The sequence below is a fragment of the Suricata suricatta genome, chromosome 17, assembly GCF_006229205.1.
Source record: "Suricata suricatta isolate VVHF042 chromosome 17, meerkat_22Aug2017_6uvM2_HiC, whole genome shotgun sequence".
NCBI lineage: Eukaryota > Metazoa > Chordata > Mammalia > Carnivora > Herpestidae > Suricata > Suricata suricatta.
This window is the reverse complement of record NC_043716.1, coordinates 15,889,463-15,909,777: the sequence shown is the minus strand read 5'-3', so window position 1 is coordinate 15,909,777 and position 20,315 is coordinate 15,889,463. Positions and strand designations below refer to the sequence as shown.

The following is a 20,315-nucleotide window of genomic DNA, read 5'->3' as shown; positions in this document are numbered from 1 at the left end:
ATGACCCAGCAATAGCACTGCTAGGGTTTTACCCAAGGGATACAGAAGTGCTGATGCATTGGAGCACATGTACCCCAATGTTCATAGCAGCACTGTCAACAATAGCCAAATCATGGAAAGAGCCTAAATGTCCATCACCTGATGAATGGATCAAGAAGATGTGGTTTTATATATATATAGACACACACATACACACACAATGGAATACTACATGGCAATGAGAAAGAATGAAATCTGGCCATTTGTAGGAAAGTGGATCGACCTTGAGGGTGTCATGCTAAGCGAAATAAGTCAGGCCGAGAAGGACAGATACCATACGTTTGCACTCATAGGTCTAACAGGAGACCAGGAGAAACCTAATGGAGGGAAGAGGGAAAGAGAGTTGGGGAGAGAGAGGGACGCAAAACTTGAGAGACTACTGAATACTGAAAATGAACTGAGGGTTGAAGGGGAAGGGGGAGGGGGGAAAAGAGGTGGTGGTGATGGAGGAGGGCACTTGTGGGGAAGAGCACTGGGTGTTGTATGGAAACCAATTTGACAAAAACTATTTTTAAAAAATGGTGGTTTGTATATACAATGGAATACTACACGGCAATGAGAAAGAATGAAATATGGCCATTTGTAGCAATGTGGATGAAACTGAGGGTGTCATGCTAAGTGAAATAAGTCAGGCAGAGAAGGACAGATATCATATGATTTCACTCATATGTGGAATAGGAGAAACTTAACAGAGGAGCTTGGGGGTGGGTAAGGGGAAAAATAGTTGGGGAGAGGGAGGCGGCAAACCATAAGAGACTCTTAAATACTGAGAACAAACTGAGGGTTGATGGGGGTGAGGGAGAGGGGAAAATGGGTGATGGGCATGGAGGAGGGCACTTGTTGGAATGAGCACTGGGTGTTCTATGGAATCCAACTTGATAATAAATTACAAAAAAGAAAAAACAAAAGTCAATAAGTGAGGGGAAATTTACTTTACAGTTTTTGTTGTTCTGTTAATGCCATGAAGAACAACATCTGGAAAAAAGGTAAGACTATCTAGCTTTAAAAGATATGCATAATTTCATCATGGCTGCAATAATTAGATTTGCTTTTCAAATCAGATTTAAGAAGAATGTCTTTCATAGCTACCAGAAGCAGAACATCCCAGATAAATGTAAATTACCTGTGAATACATTCTTCAGTAACAAAGAATACTTCAGTGAAATGAAAAATTCTCACTCTTGTCAAGAAACAGAAAAGAATCTTTAAAAGTGTGCACCAAACAATTTGAAGGGGCAACTCAATACACTGGCAGAACTCAATAGAATAAGAATGCAGCTCACTACACCTTGTGTTGGCTAGACCCAAATGTTTATAGACAGTTGATAGTTCTCAATCTAGATTAGAAAAATAACTGGCATGGTGAGAGGTAGAGACTAAGACCTCAGAAGGGCCAATAGCAAAAGATGTATAAAGTTTATTTGTTAATTTTGAGAGAGAACATGAGCAGGGAAGGGGAAGAGAGAGGGAAAGAGAGAGAACCCCAGACAAACTTCATAGTGTCAGCATGGAGGCCGATATGGGGCTCAAACCCACAAACCACAAGACCATGTCCTGAGTTGAAATTGAGAGTCAGACACTTAACCGACTGAGCCACCCAGGCGCCCCTAGAACAAGATTTTAATTTATGGAAAGCTCTAATTTTGTAAGCAAACAACAGATCACACACACACTGCTATAAATTCAATAAATATTCAGTTAATCTGTGAAATGTTAATGCCATCATTCTATTTCTTAAAACAGAAAAGCAAGGCGATAGAACATCTTACTATCACGTGGCTGAGGAGAAAAAAAGGTCTTGTATTTGCAACTTTTTGTAAACATAAGATTGTTTCAAAAATTTAAAAGAGTATAAAAATTAGGATTAAATCATCAGCTCATATTAACAATGGACTTTTCTTCTACCTTGCTTCTCTCTTTTTATTTAATACTCTTATTCTCTAGGACAATTATGTTCTTTAACTAGAACATACACTGAGGTAGAAGTGTATCTGTCATTTTCTTATAGCCAAAAGATGGGCAATGTAGTACATTTATTGCCATTAGATATTTAAATCCATACTAATGTTAAAAAAAGATAAAAAGATAACTAAAAGATTAAAAAAAATTGATGAAGCACCAAAGAGGAAAGATTTGGCCACAAATTGAATGACTCATAATAAAATGCTATTGTGAATCTATATCTCACACAAAGACATGCCTGAGTCTGTTTTCTTCCAACTGTCTTCAGGCAGTCTACTTGACTATCACACTTGTATTTTACATTTTCAAAGGTGAACTCCACACACAAGTTCTGTTTTCCAACTACATCATACCTAGTAGAGATATCAACACTCTTCTATTTTCACTTATTCATTCAACAAGCATTTACTGAGTGCCAAACACATGCTAATTGCTGTGTTTGGAGATTTTATACAGAGATAAAAGACGGAACACTTGTCCTCACGCTGCTGGCAGATGGGGAGAAGATTGCCCACCTCTAGCCAGTTCCCTGCAACAGCTCCCTGGAGAGTTTTCTTGCCTCCTCTCATACTGCTTTACACTGCCACACTCTTTTCTGACAATTATGTGATTCCTCTATACAAAGATCTATCAAAAACAATAACAACAACAACAACAACAAACACCTGCTTTTAAGATATAGGCAATTATCTTCTTATTGTTGTTGAAACACATCGGCACCTACTTCCAGACTTTTGAGGATATCTTTCCACTTTTTCCATCTTCCTATATCTGGAATGCTCTTCTGTTCTCCTATCTAAATCCCATTCATTCAAGATCTAGCTCTGCCAAGAGATTTCCCAAGATTCCCACTGCTCTCTTTATCCCATCTGCTGCAAACTTTGTTTTCATTGCTAGGTTTGAAGTACCATGGGGGAAAAGCATGTTTTCAATGGTAAAGAACATTCCCAGTAGATGGTGAATAATTCTTTGGGTCTATGAAAGACTAAAAAGGAAGAAAGCAGGCATATTTTGGGCTGAATATGAACAATAACTTCACAGGGGCACCTGGCTGGCTCAGTCAGTGGAACATGCAATTCTTGATTTCAGGATTGTGAGTTCAAGCCCATGTTGGGCATAGAGCTTGCTTTAAATAATAAATAAATAAATAAATAAATAAATAAATAAATAAATTAAATAAAAAAAGAAAAGTAACTTCACATTGAGTAATTTAAAAAGAAAAGGTTCAGTACTTCCAGCCCCCATTATTCTGGATTCCTCTAGAAGGCAACAGATTCCTGCTGGTCATATTTGGGATGTAACTGGCATCCCACTAATAACTATGTAACCTTAGAAGTCGCCTTCTGGAAGTGACATCAAGATGGGAAAGTAAGAGGATCCTGAGCTCACTTCCTCTCATAAATACATCAAAACTTACATATATAACTATATATAGAACAACTCTCTCTGAAAACAAACTGAAGGCAAGCAGAACAAATCATACACAACTAAGGATATAAACAAAAAAAGTCACACTAAGACATGTAGCACAGGGAGAGATTCAGTTTAATTAGGACCCACACTTCCACCAGTGGAAGGAATATTGCAACCATAGAGGCTCTTCCTACGCAAAAAGGAGTCTGAGCCCCACTTCTGGTGACCTGTACTGGGAAGACACATACCCTGGCTTTCAAAATCAATGGGACTTATGTTTGGGAGAGCTGGAAGGCAGTAGGAAACTGAGACTTTGCTCTTAAAAAGTGGGTGCACAGTCTTACGTGCTCTTAGTCCCAGTGCAGAAGCAGCAGTTTGAAAGTGCCTGGGCCACACATGAAGGAGATCCATTGACTAGTTTTATGGTGTGTGCTGGAGGGGCAGTGGTCTGTTGGGATGTTCTCTGAAGAAAACTTTTTATATTTTTACTTCCCTTCTTGCCTGGCTTGCCTGGCCATTTCTGACCCTCTTCATCTACTGTCCTAGCACAGTTAGCCCCATCCAACCCGCCCACCCTGGCCTGGAGCCCCTCCCAAGCGGCTTCCTGATTCACCACATCCCACAGTCATACTCGGTCAGTACCAGAGCCATTCCCATGTGCTCCTGCCATGGAGTGCCAGCTCTGCACTTAGAATGCTTGCACTAGTCACAGCCAACCTGGCAGTCAGCTGTACCAGAGGCCTGCCCAGCCCACTAGCATGCTCAGAGCTGCTGCAGCCACCCCTTAGATCCCTGAAGTTGCACCAATCACGACCAGGCCACAACAGGAAGGTGCACGCAGCCCACACAAGAACTATCCCTGAGGCTCAGGTGCCTCAGGGATATTTGCACTACTGGGCCCCAGGAGGCCTACTGCATAAAGTCACTCTCCCAACACTGGTACATGTAACTGATCTAGTACATAAAAACAGAGAGTTATGTAAAGTAAAAAGACAGGAATATGTTCCAAATGAAAGAATATGATAAAATCTCAGAAAAAGAACTAAATGAAATGGAAGTAATCAGATAAAAAGTTTAGAGTATTAGCCATAAAAAAATCTCACTGTACTCAACAGAAGAATGCTTGAACACAATAAGAACTTCAACAAGAAACAGAAAATATAAAAAGAACCAATCAGAGCTGAAAATTCAAGAAGTGAAATGAAAAATACACTCGAGGGAATCAACAGCAGATCAGAATGCAGAAGAATGGATCAGCAATCTGGAAGACAAGGTAATAGAAATCACCCAATCAGAAGAGCAAAAAGAAAAAAAATTTTTTTTAATGAGCATAGTTTAAGGGACCCTGGGACAATATTAAGTGTACTAACATTTCCATTACATGGCTCTCAAAAGGAGGAAAAGAGAGAAAGGCACAGAAAAACTATTTGAAAAAATAATTGCTGAAAACTTCCCTAAGGTGAGGAGGCAAACAGACACCCAAGTCCAGAAAGCAAAAAGAGTCTCAAATAAGATGCACCCAAAGAGACACACACCAACACACAACATCATCAAAGTGTCATCAATTAAAGATAAAGAGAGAATCTTTAACAGCTGTAAGAAAACAACTATTTATGTACAAAAGAACTCCCATAAGACTATAATTGATTTTTCAGCAGAAAATTTACAGGCCAGGAGGGAGCAGCACAATATATTCAAAACGCTAAAAGAAAAAAACTTTCAACCAAGAATATTCCATCCAGCAAGGTTATCACTCAGAATTGAAGGAGACTTCTGCTTTTCCTAGAAAAGCAAAAGTGAAAGAAGACACCAGAGTGGCCCTATAGTAAATATTAAAGGGATTTCTTTAAGTGGAATAGAAAAATACATAATTAGAATTAAGAAAAGTATGCTTTCTTTTAAAAGTTTATTAATTTATTTTGAGAGAGAGAGCAAGCAAGAATAAGGGAGCAGGGAAGAGGGACAGAGAAAGAGAAGGAGAGAGGGTTTTCTAAGCAGGCTCTGTGCTGACAGTAGAGAATCTGACACAGGCAGGGCTCCCATGAACCGTGAGATCATGACCTGAGTTGAAATCAAGAGTCAGATGCTTAACTGACTGAGCCACCCAGGTGCCCCAAGAAACTTATGAAAGAAACAAATCTCAAAGATAAAAGTAAACATATAGGAAAGGTGGTGGATCAGCCACCTACATAACGAGTGAGTAATCAAATTACAAAATTAGTAAAATCGTCAGAATCTACAACAATTATCAAAGAATATGCAAAATAATAAGATATAAAATGTGACATCGAAAACACAAAATGTGGAGAAGGAGAAAGTAACCATGTAGTGCTTTTAGAATGTGTTTGAATTGAAGCAATCATCGACTTAAAATAGGCTGCTATATACATAGGATGTTATATATAACCACATGGTAGCCACAAACCAAATACCTATAATGGATATACAAAAAAGAAAGAGAAAGAAAAACAAACATAACACTAAGGAAATTCACCAAATCACAAGGGAAAAGAGCAAGAGAAGAAAAAAGGAACACAGAAGAACTACAAAAGACAACCAGAAAGCAACCAACAAAATGGCATAAGTATATAGCTATCAATAATTACTTTAAATTTAAGTAGACTAAATGCTCCAATCAAAAGACATAGGGTGACTTAATGGATAAAAAACAAGATCCAAGTATATGCTGCCTACAAGAGACTCATTTCATATCTAAAGATACATACAAACTGAGATGAGAAAAGATATTCCATTAAATGGAAATGAAAAGAAAACTGGGATGACAATATTTATATCAGACAAAATAGACTTTATTATTAGTTTTTAAATATTTATTTATAAGTAAACCCTACACTCAGCTTGGAGCTCAAATGCACAACCCCAAGATTAAGAGTCCCATGCTCCTCTAGACAGCCAGGTGCTCCAAGACAAGACAGACTTTAAAGCAAAGACTGTAACAACAAAGAAGGACATTACATAATGATAAAAAGATCAACTCAAGAAGAGGATATATTTTTACATTTGTAAATATCTATACACTCAACATAGGAGCACCTAAAGACACAAAGCAAATATTGGGCATAAAAGAAGAAACAGACAGTAAATACAATAATAGTAGGGAACTTTAATACCCCACTTTCATCAATGGATAGATCATTCAGAGAGAAAATCAATAAGGAAACATGGGCCTTAAATTACACATTAGACAAGATGAACTTCATAGATATTTGCAATACATTCCATCCAAAACCAGAATAGATATTTTTTCAAATATACATGGAATGTTCTCCAGAATAGATCACATGTTAGGTCCCAAAACAAATCTCAATAAATTTAATAAGACTGAAATCATATCACGCATCTTTTCTAACTATAACAGTATGAAACTAGAAATCAATTACAAGAAGCAAACTGGAAAAAACGCAAACAAACATGTGGGAGCTGAACAACATGCTATTAAACAACTAATGGGTCAATGAAGAAATCAGGAGGAAATAAAAAAGTATTTTGAGACAAACAAAAACACAAAATCTATGGGACACAACAAAGATAGTTCTAAGAGAGAAGTTTACAGTGATACAGGCCCACCTCATAAACAAGAACAATCTCAGGATGCTTGGGTGGCTCATTCAGTTAAACGTCCAGCTTTGGCTCAGGTCATGATCTCATGGTTCGTGGGTTCGAGCCCCACATCAGGCTCTGTGCTGACAGCTAGCTCGGAGCCTGGAGCCTGCTTCAGATTCTGTAACTCCCTCTCTCTCTCTCTGACCCTCCCCTGCTCACACTGTCTCTTTCTCTATCCAAATTAAATAAAACATTAAAAAACCGACTTCATAGTTTGGGCTAATTATATTAAACTATTACTCTTAACTTACACATTTCCCAATAAATGGCATTTGGTTAAAATAATAGATAATTAGGGGCACCTGGGTGGCTCAGTGTCTGACTCTTGATTTCAGTTCAAGTCGTAATCCAAGAGTTGTGGGATTGAGCCCCATGTCAGGCTCCACGCTAAGTGTGGAAATTTCCTCTCTCTCTCTCCCCTCTAACCCCATCCCCCTCACATGTGCTCCCTCTCTCTCTCTAAAAGAAAAATAAATAAATAAAAGAGATAATGAATATCTTTATTACCTAGAGCTTCATTAGTTTTAATAATATGTTGTTTACTATTCAATTCTCTACTACAAACCACAACTGGATCTGCAAACTGAAAAGATGAGTTCAGGCATGGTCAGTGAAATGATAGTAACTAAATGGTAAAGTGATGGAGAATGCCAGAACAATCTGTAGTGGTCAAGCATACAAAAAAAATCAACTTTAAAAAAAAAAGCTCATTTATTTTTGAGACAGAGCTTGAGGTGGGGAGGGGCAGAGAGAAAGGGAAACACAGAATCCGAAGCCGATGCCAGGCTCTGAGCTGTCAGCACAGAGCCCAACATGGGGCTCAAACCCACGAACCGTGAGATCATGACCTGAGTCGAAGTCGGACGCTTAACTGACTGAGCCACCAAGGTGCCCCTACAAAAAAATCAACTTCTTACACACCATCTAGCTGTAAGGGGCATTCAAATGGCACTTAAAAATTTCTTTCCTTTGAGTAAGACTAAAATTTAGTCTTAGATTTAGAAATAGGCTGGGAGGGGAGCCTGGATGGCTCAGTCGGTTGACCGTTGGCTCAAGTCATGATCTCACAGTTTACGGTCCGAGCCCTGCATCGGGCTCAGTGCCGACAGCTAGCTCAGAGCCTGGAGCCTGCTTCGAATCTCCCTCTCTCTCTGACCCTCCCCTGCTCACACTGTCTCTCTCTCTCTCTCTCTCTCTCTCTCTCTCTCAAAAATAAATAAAACATTAGAAAAAAAATTAAAAATAAATAGGTTGGGAAACATACTGAATATAAGAAATTAAAATAGAAAAGTAAATTTTTATTTTTAAAAATGGGTGCTACCAGGTTTTTCTTCATTTCTTATTTGTATTTATTTCATTCATTTCTTATTCTTATTTGTTATTTGTATCATTTCTTAAGTGATCTTTTTTCTTATTACTCGAAGAAGTCTACAAAAACCCTCTGCTAGTCATATTAATGATTTATTGCCAACAACTTTAAAACAGTGGTCTTTATGGTTTATAATGGCTTGAGAATTCAGTGTTGTGAATGAGAATAAACTTGCATTGCCTCATCATTATGTAATTTTTGGAACAAAAATTATCCCAGTAGATGCCAAGTTGATACATAAAGCTGAAAATTACCCCAAAGATCTTTACATTTGACCTACTAGAAAATTTCGGAATCTTTTGGAATCCTTTTTTTTTTTTTTTTTAAATTCTAATGGGAATAAGTTTATGATACCTTTACAGTGCCTCTGGTAATTTCAGCAAAATATTTTTCTGGGTTTCTATCCTTTAGCCCTATGCAAAAGAATGACATGTCATTGTCAGATCTTCCCTAAGAGAAAGTGAGTAATTAAGCTTCAAGCCAAATTTTTCATGCTAATCAAGACAGAAAAATATTGTCAATAAGCCTCAGTTACTGATGAAAAGAAATTTTTTTATATGAAGTTATAGTTTACAAGAGTGGTACACTTCAACAAACCCCTGATAATTCATCATTAAGGAAGCATTCTCTTTAGCCAGCTTCTCCACATTGAGCATGCTTATTGCATCCATTCTCTGTATTGCGCAGAATGGTTCATGTGACTGAGTACAGAGGATAAAATTTGGTAACATTTACTTTTTATTTTTTCTTTTAATTTTTTAATGTTTTATTTTATATTTGAGAGAGAGTGAGAGAGAGCACGTGCATGTGCATGAGCAGGAGAGGGGCAGGGAGAGAGAGAGAGAAGCTGTGCTGTTCTATCAGCACAGAGCCCAATGTGGGGCTCGAACCCACAAACTGCAAGATCATGACTAAAGCTAAAGTCAGAAACCGAACCAACTGAGTCACCCAGATGTCCCGTTTGGTAATATTTAAATAATCACCTAGAACTTACCAGGACTGTTTCTTGCGGAAAAAAAAGTTGTCTTATAAAACCATTTAAAGGAGACAACAAAAATATTATTAGATACCTCCTAAATATCTCTCATAATTTTTTTTCTTTTAATGGCAATAGGTATTGGTACCCTTTTAACCACATGCCTGCTACTCTCTGAGTATTCATTGTATTTGAAGGATTGGGTAAATTGCTCTATAAACTTTGTATTTAGGAAGTGAAATATTGACCAATTTGTAAGAATTTAAATTATCAAAATGAATGATAAACCTAAGTACAAAACTAAAGGCCGAAATGTTCAGTTGATATTTTCCTAAAAGGTAATAAAAAGTTACTTTTATATTACTCAAGACAGTTCTGGAGATGTGGGTCAAAATTGGGCTAATATTGGCATATCTGCACTCTCTTAAAGCAAGCTACCATTGTATGTATGTATGTGTCATTGACATACAACATTCTAGTAGTTTCATGTATACAACATAATACAATCTTCCATTTTAAATCTTTGCATCAATAACTGGATTCTTTTTTTTAATGTTTATTTATTTATTTTTGAGAGAGAGAGAGAGTACAAGCAGGGCAGAAAGAGAGGGAGACAGAGAATCCCAAGCAGGCTCCACCCTATCAGAGCAGAGCCCAGGAGTTGGATGCTTAGCTGACAGCCACCCAGGTGCCATCAATAACTAAATTCTTAAAGCAATTCCATTTCGAGAGACCAAGCATCTTGGAAAACTGGGATAAGCTAATCTGACAAGACTAAGGAAGAATTAAAAATTAAGTACAGAAATGCTATAGGATTATAATAAACAAACATACCTCCTGGGCTGTGACCGGCATTCCTCCTCCCCACTGTCTGCCTCCTGCATAAACAGGAAAAAGATTTAAAAAATTATTAAAAGCTGAAGTCTCATATAATATCAACAATGCAATTTAGTAAGCTTTATACGTAGGAGCATCTCATTTATCTTGTGCACTTGAACAAATTCCCTACATGAATAGCAACTTCAACCAACCCAGAAGGTTGATATGTATCAATAGAATTTATTTCTGGAAGAAGCTTTAACAAACAAATTTCATTAGATAACAAAATACTAATAGTTAAAAGAACTATCTCTGAAAACCAACTAAAGATGTTAAGCTATTGTTATGTTACTTCAAATTTTAAATAAGTGGGCATTCTGATTACTATGGGAAAATCTCATCAAGATGACCTATTAATAACTCTGATACCTAAACAACCTAAACAATGAGCACCACTTCACAAAATGCTCACAATCAAATCACCATCAACAAAATGGTACTATTTATTGAATATTTGTAATATGCCAGGCACCTTGCCCAACACTTTAGGTATATTGTCTTAAAAGTTCCGGAAGGTTGATGGTACTATATTTCTCACTGATTGTAAAACACACACACACACACACACACACACACACACACAGCTTAGGATAAATATCTTCTATCAATAAAAAAGCACTGAATCATAGTTTAATTATAATGTTTAGTTTTCTTAGTAGCACATAAAATAATGTTATAACATGGCAATTTTGACTCAGTGAAATATGGATTTTACAGATGAAGAAAATGAAAGCCAGAAAGAGGAAATAAGTTCAAGGAAATTCACATGCTGAAGTAGAATTAAAACTAATAAAATACTGCATCCCAACATATTGAAAAAGCTTACCCCTCCTTGGCCTAAGTCAGGACTTATAATGTAAGATATTATACAGATTTTCATGGACACATGAATATTGACATAAAGGAAAGGTGAGAAAAAATGTAAGAATTAATAATACTAAGGCACTAAAGTTTTCCTTTAAATTTGCTCCCTGACATTTCACATTTGTTTTTTGGTCACTTTTGCTCTATTTGGCAAACATAAAAACTGGAAGAGAAAAATGATTTCAAACAGTATGTGTACTGTCTGCCAATGAATGAGCCACCTACATTTTTGAATTTATGGAACTTTCTCCATTTACCTCTGTATCATTCTGTTTCCAGTCCTGGGCAGCTCCTATAATTTAAAACTCTAAAATTTTTATTCCCATGTTCTTTTTTCAAATAATAAATTAAAAATTTTTTTTTTTTTTTTTTTTTTTTTTTTTTACTTTTGAGAAAGAGACAGAGTGTGAGCAGCCGAAGGATGGTGAGAGAGGGAGACAGAATCTGAAGCAGGCCCCAGGCTCTTAGCTGTTAGCGCAGAGCTCAATGCAGGGCTTGAACTCACCAAGTGAGAGACCATGACCTGACCCAAATTCAGACACACAACCGTCTAAGCCACCCAGGTGCCCTCAATTTGTTTTCATTATTGATTTCAGGCATACCTACTATTATCTGCAAAGGGAAGAACACAGCAAAGACTCTACTCACAGAGGGAAGACAGGTTAAATGTCATAGTGCATTAAACTATTTGCCTGTAAGGGAGGTTTTAGGTTCAGAAGTATTCCCTTTAGGGATTGAAAAGAAAGGTATAAAAGGAAAAGAGCTGATTATCTCTAGAGTCAATAGTCAGAACCCGGAAAGTTTGCAAGAAACAAAATGAAAAGATTCAGATAAGCAAATGTAAATGTTAGATTTTGAGGCACAAGGGAACTATAATTAATAAAAATGATTTCTTGTAATCTAATTTTTCAAATAGTGCTTCGTAATTGTTATTACTGGTTAATAGAGCTAAACTTCTAATACATTCTTATATTTTTAATTGTATGAAAAGTTATATAAAGGTTATATGTAAGATAAATGTAAGTTATGAGGTGCAATGAGACAATGAATACCTATGAATACCATTTCACTTAATAGCTAAAACAGTACAAATACCTTTGCATCTCTGCTTATTAGCTATCTCCCATTCCTAGCTTCTCCCAAGTTGTGGCTACTATCTTGAATTTTAAGTATCATTTTCTTGCTCTCTCTCGACTATAAAAAATTTCAAACGTACAGACAGGTCAAAAGGCCTTGTAGTGAATATGTATATTCATCATGTGTATATTCTGCCATTAATATTTTATATACTTCTTCATTACATATAATTTTTCTGCCCATCCATCAATCCATCTTATTTTTTGATGCCTTTCAAAGTAAGTTACAGACATCAGTACATTTGTCCTTAAATGTGTATAATTAATTAGAATTCAGTATTATAGTTTTTTCCTTTTACAGTAAAATTTATATACAATGAAATGCACAAATCTTAAGTGCATAATTCAATGAGTGTGAGAAATTTATGTATCTGTGTAACCCAAACTTCTATCAAGAAATGAAACATTTTTATCATTTCAGAAACTTGTCTTCCACCTCTTCTCAGTCAACACCTGGCACCAACCACTCCTAGAGGCAACCACTCTTCTGATTTTTCTACAAACTTCCCCCCCAAATTAGTACATAGTATCCGATTCCATTTATATGATTCCACTGTTCATATAAATAGAATCATATAGCATGTACTCTCTTCTGTGAGGCTTCTTCTATGCAGCATTATGTTTTAAGATTCATCCAGGCTGCATTTAACAGGAGTTCATTCCTTTTTATTCCTGAGGATTCCATTATATGAATTCACCAGTCTGTTTATTCATCTCCTATTGATATATATGTTTGGGGTGTTTCGATTTTGTCCATAAAGCTGCTATATGAACATTCCTTTGTGGATTTTTGGTGGAAATATGTTTTTGTTTCTCCTGGGTAATGGGATAGATGCATGCATAGTTTTATAGGAAAGTGCCAGGCCTTTTTTCAAAGCGCTTGTAACACTTCACACTTATCAACAATGTATGAAAGCTGGTTACAGTTTAATTAGCAATTTTCTTCTCCAGTAGTTATTGTTTTCCATGTCCTCAGAATCTTTTGCTTAGCCTTCAGTCACAAAAATACTCTACCATATATATTTTTAAGATTAAAAAAATTTAAGTCATCTTTCCACCCAATGTGGAGCTTGAACTCATAACCTTGAGATCAAGAGTCACACACTTTACTGACTGAGGCAGCCAGGTGTCTACCATATTTTTTTTTTTAATAAAAGCTTTATGGTTTTATATATAGGGTCTATGACTCATCCTGAATAAATATTTGTATATGGTGTGAGGTAGGGGTGTGGAGTGAGGTTCATTTTTTCCACACATGGATATCCAGTTTTTTGTTTTGTTTTTTAAAAATATTTTTTATTTATTTTTGAGACAGAGAGAGACAGAGTATGAGCAGGGAGGGGCAGAGAGGGAGACCAGAATCAGACTCCAGGCTCTGAGCTATCAGCACAGAGCCCGACATGAAGCTCAAACCCATGAACGTTGAGTGAGATCATTACCTGAGCCGAAGTCGGGGGCCGAACTGACTGATCCACCCGGGCGCCCCATGGATATCCAGTTTTAAGTACCACTTGTTTATGACTTTCCTTTCCCCATGGATTACTTGGCTCCTTTGTAAAAAGTCAAATGACTGCATAGGTGAGGTCTATTTCTGGGTTCTTTATTCTGTTCCATTGATCTATTTGTTAATCTTTATGCCAGGACCATATTATCTTGGTTACTATACTTTATAGTAAGTTTTGAAGGAAATATAAATCCTCTAACTTAATTCTTCTTTTTCAAGAACACTTTATCTTCTAGTAAGACTTTTTGTCTTGAAATCTACTTTATCTGATATTAATATAGCCACTACAGACTTATTTTGCTCACTATGTTGAGCATATTTATGCTCACTTATTTATCCTTTATGTTTGCAAGACATATTTTTCAATCACATATATTTTAAAGACTGTCTCTTATAAACAAAACATAGCTGCATCTTGTTTTATTTTTATTTTATCCATTGTGACAATCTTAGCCTTTTTTCTTAAAATTAAAAAAAATTTATTTATTTTTGAGAGACAGAGAGGTAGAGCAGGAGCAGGAGAGGGACAGAAAGAGAGGGAGACACAGAATCCAAAGCAGGCTCCAGGCTCCAAGCTGTCAGCACAGTACCTAATGTGGGGCTCAAACTCACAAACTACAGGATGATGACAAGATTCAAATCTTGAATACAATGGAATACTACTTGGCAATAAGAAAGAATGAAATCCTGCCATTTGCAGCAATGTGGCTGAAACTGGAGGGTATTATGCTAAGTGAAATAAGTCAGATAAAGACAGATTATCATATGTTTCATTCATATGTGGAACTTGAGAAACTTAACAGAAGACCATGGGGAAAAGGAAGGGGAAAAAATAGTAACAAACGGAGAGGGAGGGAGGCAAAAAATAAGAGACTCTTAAATACCTCTGAGGATTGATGGGGGTGGGGTAGCAGGGGAGAGGGGAAAATGGATGATGGGCATCAAGGAGGGCACTTGTTAGGATGAGCACTGGATATTGTACGTAAGTGATGAATCACAGGAATCTACCCCCCAAAACCAAGAGCACACTGTATACACTGTATGTTAGCCAATTTGACAATAAATTATATTAAAAATAAAACAAAATCGTGAAAAAAATGAATATAGACATGTCATTTTAAAAAATGGGGAAAAAATGGAAAGAGGTAGAACCAATGAAGTAAATTAAAATAAAATTCTAAAAAATATCAAAACAACACAAAAGAAGGTAGAAAAGGAGTAATAGAGGAATAAAAATGTAGGTGACAAAAAGGAAATAAATAGTAACATTGTAGACCCATATCTAACTATATCAAGTTACATTAAATGTTAAGGTACAAAATGCTGCAATTAAAAGGCAAAGGGGTGCCTGGGTGGCTTGGTTGGTTAAGCATTATACTCTTGATTTTGGCTCAGGTTATGATCTCATTGTTTGTGTGTTTAAGTCCTGCATCAGGCTTTGCTCTGACAGCTCAGAGCCTGCCTGGGATTCTCTGTCTCCCTGTCTCTCTGCCCATCCCCCTGCTCATGCACGGAAGCTCTCGCTCAGAATAAATAAATATATATTTTAAAAAAGACTTTTAAAGATTGTATTATATGTATGTAGTCTTCCCAATATGCTTTTTTAACACTAAGTTTTTACTGAGGTAAAATACTTAGATTGTTTCCAATTTTTGGTGACCGCAACCATGCTGCCACAAACGTTCTTGTAAATGCCTTTAGGTCTACATGCATAGGAGTATACCAGAGAGTGGGACTGCAGGAGTACATAGAAAACAAAGGTTAACATTTACAAGATAGTGCCAAATTATTTTCCAAGGTGGTTGTGCTAATTTATACTCTCATCAGGAGTATATTACTATTACTAGCTTCAGACTCTTATCCTCATACCTAAAATGAGTAGACCAAAAGGGAGATAATTCAAATTATTCTCAGTTCTTTGGTGGATTTTTCTACCTAAGGGAATTTTGGTGAAAGTATATAGAGAAGTAATTAGGTGCTTCCTTAGTGGGTATACACAGCCAAAACCAGTTATATTTGGAGAAATGAACTAGCATGTATTGAACATCATTATGGGCCAAGTGCTTTATATATTATTTTATTTAATGTGCACCATAGTGGGATTTGTTCAAAGTTATGATGCCAATAAATGGTATAATTAGGATTTGAACTCAGGTCTATCTTTCTGCTATAATCACACTTCCTCTAAACTAAGAATCTGACAGTGATACCTAGATCCAGAGATGGGGCTAGGCAGTGAGCCATAAAGAAAGCATTTCTTTTTTCAGGACTCTGTCATTTTTCTATGACTTCAACACTTTAAAATAGTGCCAAAGGAGTGGAAAATTCCTTTGGCACGTGCGCGCACGCGCGCGCGCGCGCACACACACACGTCAGAGTAGTGTTTCTTTCCTTTGTTCCTTTAAAAAAATTTTTTTTTAATGTTTAGTTTGAGAGAGAGGGGGAGATAGAACGTGAGTGGGGGTGAGGCAGAAAGAGAGAGGGAGACACAGGGACTGAAGCAAGTTCCAGGCTCCAACCTGTCAGCACAGAGCCTGACATAGGGTTTGAACCCACGAACTGCAGGATCATGGCCTGAGCAACCAACCAAGCCTCCCAGATGACCCCAGAGTAGTGTTTCTAACACAAGATCCTCTACATTTTTCTTTCTTTTTTAGGTTAATATTACAATCATCATGGCAATGAATGATTGGCTTCCCATTTGTATTACTTGCAAAAAGAAAAAAAGAAAAAACCAGCTTTGTATATAGAACAACTTAGTGTGTATCAAGGCATTACAGGCCTTAGAGCAAAATGGATTTAAAAGGAATAATGAAAATACTCAATTATTGAAAATGCTCAAATTCATTGCCCAAAATGCAAAGATAAAACACTGCTTATTCATTAAATCACACAGTTAACCTTGAACAGTGGCATTTAAATGGTAGCTAAAGGTAGAATGCTTACTATTCTAGTCTAACAAGTGCATTTGACAGATATAACCAACTACCTTGTCATGTAACTTCACACAGTTAGAAACAATAACAAAAAAAGCCAAATAGCCAATCTGCTCAGAACATTAGAAGTTACCCGGGGAAAAGTACGGAGATAGTTCTTAGTTTCTTCTTAGTGGACAGAAGAATTTCTAATGTGTAAGCAGGAGATCCAACTAATTAAATGACAAAATACATGTTTGTTGTTCTTTTTATATTCCAGGGTCCTACTGTTAAATATTATTCTCGATGTTCTTAAGAAAAATTCAACCTATAAACAATATGGTATGAGATTGTAAGAGTACATTTAATTTTAGGGTATTCAGGAACCATTAAGTATGAACTGAAAGATTAATACATTCTTATGAATCTACTACCTGAGCATAAAAGGAGGTTGCAAGGTAAAAATGTTTAGAAAAATGTTAAGCACTCAAGTGATACTTGCTGATGAGGAGGCCGAGGAGAGGGGAGGTACTGCTAGCCTTGAAAAATGCTGCCCTAGAAAGGTATAAAGCAAGTACCTTCCCAAATCTTACCCAAGATTCTTTATACTTTCCATATGCTCCAATCCAAGTAGACTCATTCATTATACTTCAAAGGTACCTATTAACTTCGTCTGCACTGTTTCATCAATGTGGAAGGCCCCTCCCCAGATTTCAAACCTGGTTTCAAAAGCCTGAAGTTCATGACATTTTTAAAAAGTTACCTGACTGATAGGCTGTCTGTCTCCCTCCAAACCTGACAGTTATTGTGTATCTTTCTTGTGGCGCCACTCAGTTCTGTTTCTGGTATTGGGAGCTGTTGCTGGATGTCTTTGGTCTGCAATCCTTATTCCACTTTGAAAATGTATTTAATATGTGCATCTTAATTCACTCGTGAAAATTTCAGAATTGCTGCACTGTCTTTATCTACATCAGATCCAACTTTTTGAGGCTATTGGTTTTAAAAAGTAAGAAGTCTTACTGGGTTCTGAACTTGTTATATCTGACAAGTACGCAATATGAAAACTTCACAAGGCTCTTAATTCTGGCTCCCTTTAGAATTTTTTTTAATAACAAAATCTCTAGGCCTTATGCCTACTGATTTTTATTCCTTGGCTTTGAGGTGGGGCCAATGGTGTGCTGGGGCTGGTTAGTAAAGGCTCATGAGAGCTAATTGTTAAGAGTTTCAGGAATCTTGTGACACACTGGTAGCCTGAAATTGGCCATGGTGGGAGTATTTACCAGGAAAATCAGCAAGTGCTACAAGTCAGCCCCTACTCAGAGAACAGGTTTCTTAACAATTACCAGTACATCATGAGGTGTGGGGCCCAAGAATCTGTACACTTTATTAATTTTTTAATGTTTATTTATCTTGAGAGAGAGAGTGCATGCACACACATGTGCAAGAGGGGGAGGGGCAGAGAGATGGGGATAGAGGAGCTGAACCAGGCTCTGCACTAACAGCAGTGAGCCTGATGTGGGGCTTGAACTCATGGACTGCAAGATCATGACCTGAGCTAAAGTCCAATGCTCAACTGACTGAGCTACCCAGGTACCCCAGAGTCTGGACATTTATGCTTCTTAGATAGATAACTTGTTAGGTAACTAACAACCAGTTAAGATTAAAAACCTTTGTCTTAAATCATTGGAAAAACATAAAAAAAAAAACAGGATACACATAGCTACTACTCCCTCAGGGTAACTGTGCTAGGTACAAGGGAGATCACTGGTGATGGGAACTTAGCTCTCCAAAATGATATATTGTCCCCCTTCCTAAGACTGAAAGGTCTGCAAGAGCAGGTTTGCACAGTGGCAGTCATATGCTTAGCAGATATTATATGAATTAAAAAATATTGTCCAAGGTATCATAACCACTAAGTGGCAGAATTAGGAATAAACCTTGGGCTAATTTAAGTGTATTATGTGCTTAATCTCCCTTAAATTATTGGTCATATCCTTGATTTGTCAATCCAAGACGAGTGCTTAAAATCGGGTAGAGATCAAGCAGTATCTGATTTCAAACTATACTACAATACTATAGTAATCCAAACAGCATGGATTACTGGATTACAGGCATAAAAACAGACACACAGATCACTGGAATAGAACTGAGAGCCCAGAAATAAACCTACACTTTATGGTCAATGTACTCCTACAACAAAGGAGGTAACAATGTACAATGAGGAAAAGACAGTCTCTTCAATAAATGGTGTTGGGAAAACTGAACAGCTAACATGTAAAAGAATGAAACTAGACCTTTCCTGCACAATACAACAAATATTTCAAAATGGATTAAAGACCTAAATGTAAGACTGGAAACCATAAACTCCTAAAAGAAAAGAGGCAATAATCTCTGAGTCTTCAACCTGAGCAATATTTTTTTAGATATGTCACCCAAGGCAAGGGAAACAAACAAAAACAAATAATTGGGACTATATAAAACTGAAAAGCTTTTGCACAGCAAAGGAAATCATCAACAAAATGAAAAGGCAACCTGCTGAATGGAAGAAGATATTTGTAAGTGATGTAACCAATGAGGGGTTAATATCTAAAATATACAAATAACTCAGAGAACTCAACACTCCAAAATAATATGATTAAAAAATGGGCAGAGGACCTGCAAAGACATTTTCCCAAAGACTTATAGATGGCCAACAGATGCATGAAAAGATGCTCATCATCAGGGAATTGCAAACACAACCCCATTGAGATTATCACCTCACATCAGTCAGAATGGCTAGTACCAAAAAGATAAGAAATAAATGTTAGCGAGGATGTGTAGAAAAGGGAACCCTCCTCAGGCACTGTTGGTAGGAATGTCAATCGATGCAACCACTATACAACTGATGCAACTGTACTATACAATCCAGTAAACCCACTTCTGGGAATTTATCCAAAAACGCTAATTCAAAAAGATAAATGCATGTTTATCTCTGTTTATTGCAATGTTATTTACAATAGCCAAGATATGGAAGCAACCTAAGTGTCCATCAGCAGACAAATAAAGAAGATGTGATATATATGGAAAATGGAGTATTACTCAGCTGCAAAAAAAAAAAAAAAAAAAAGAGATCTTGCCATCTGCAACAACATGGATTGACCTAGAGGGTATTACGCTAAATAAGTCAGGCAGAGAAAGATAAATACAATATGATTTCACTTATATGAAGAATCTAATAAAACAAAACAAATAAGCAACGACAACAAAAAAAACCAAAATGAAACAGACGCATAAGTATAGGAAAAAACCCTAGTGGTTGCCAGAGGGATGGCGGATGGGGTGATTCATGAAATAGGTGAAGGGGATTAAGAAGTACACACCTGTAGTTATAGAATAAATCACAGGGATGTGAGGTACATCATAGGGAATATAGTCAATAACATTATAATAACCTTGTATGGTGACAAATGGTAAGTACACTTACGAGCAGTTCATAATGTATATAACTATGGAATCATTATGTTATATATCTGAAAATAATATGCCAACTATACTTCAAAAAAGCAAGCAAGCCAGCAAGCAAGCTGTCCAAAGAACACATGCAGAAGGGTAATGAAGGAACACTGATTACCTGCCAAATATTACTAAACTAACA

At 36.8% G+C, this 20,315-nt stretch overlaps 1 protein-coding gene across 3 annotated transcripts in view; it reads right to left on the bottom strand.

Annotated features, from left to right (window-relative positions):
* SSH2 (slingshot protein phosphatase 2) overlaps nt 1-20,315 on the bottom strand; it is a 251,906-nt gene that overhangs the window by 146,445 nt on the left and 85,146 nt on the right. For all 3 annotated transcript variants that reach the window (XM_029927242.1, XM_029927240.1, XM_029927244.1), the window contains one exon: nt 10,218-10,261. In XM_029927242.1, coding sequence (XP_029783102.1) covers nt 10,218-10,261 — 44 coding nt within the window. The remainder of the gene's footprint in view (nt 1-10,217; nt 10,262-20,315) is intronic.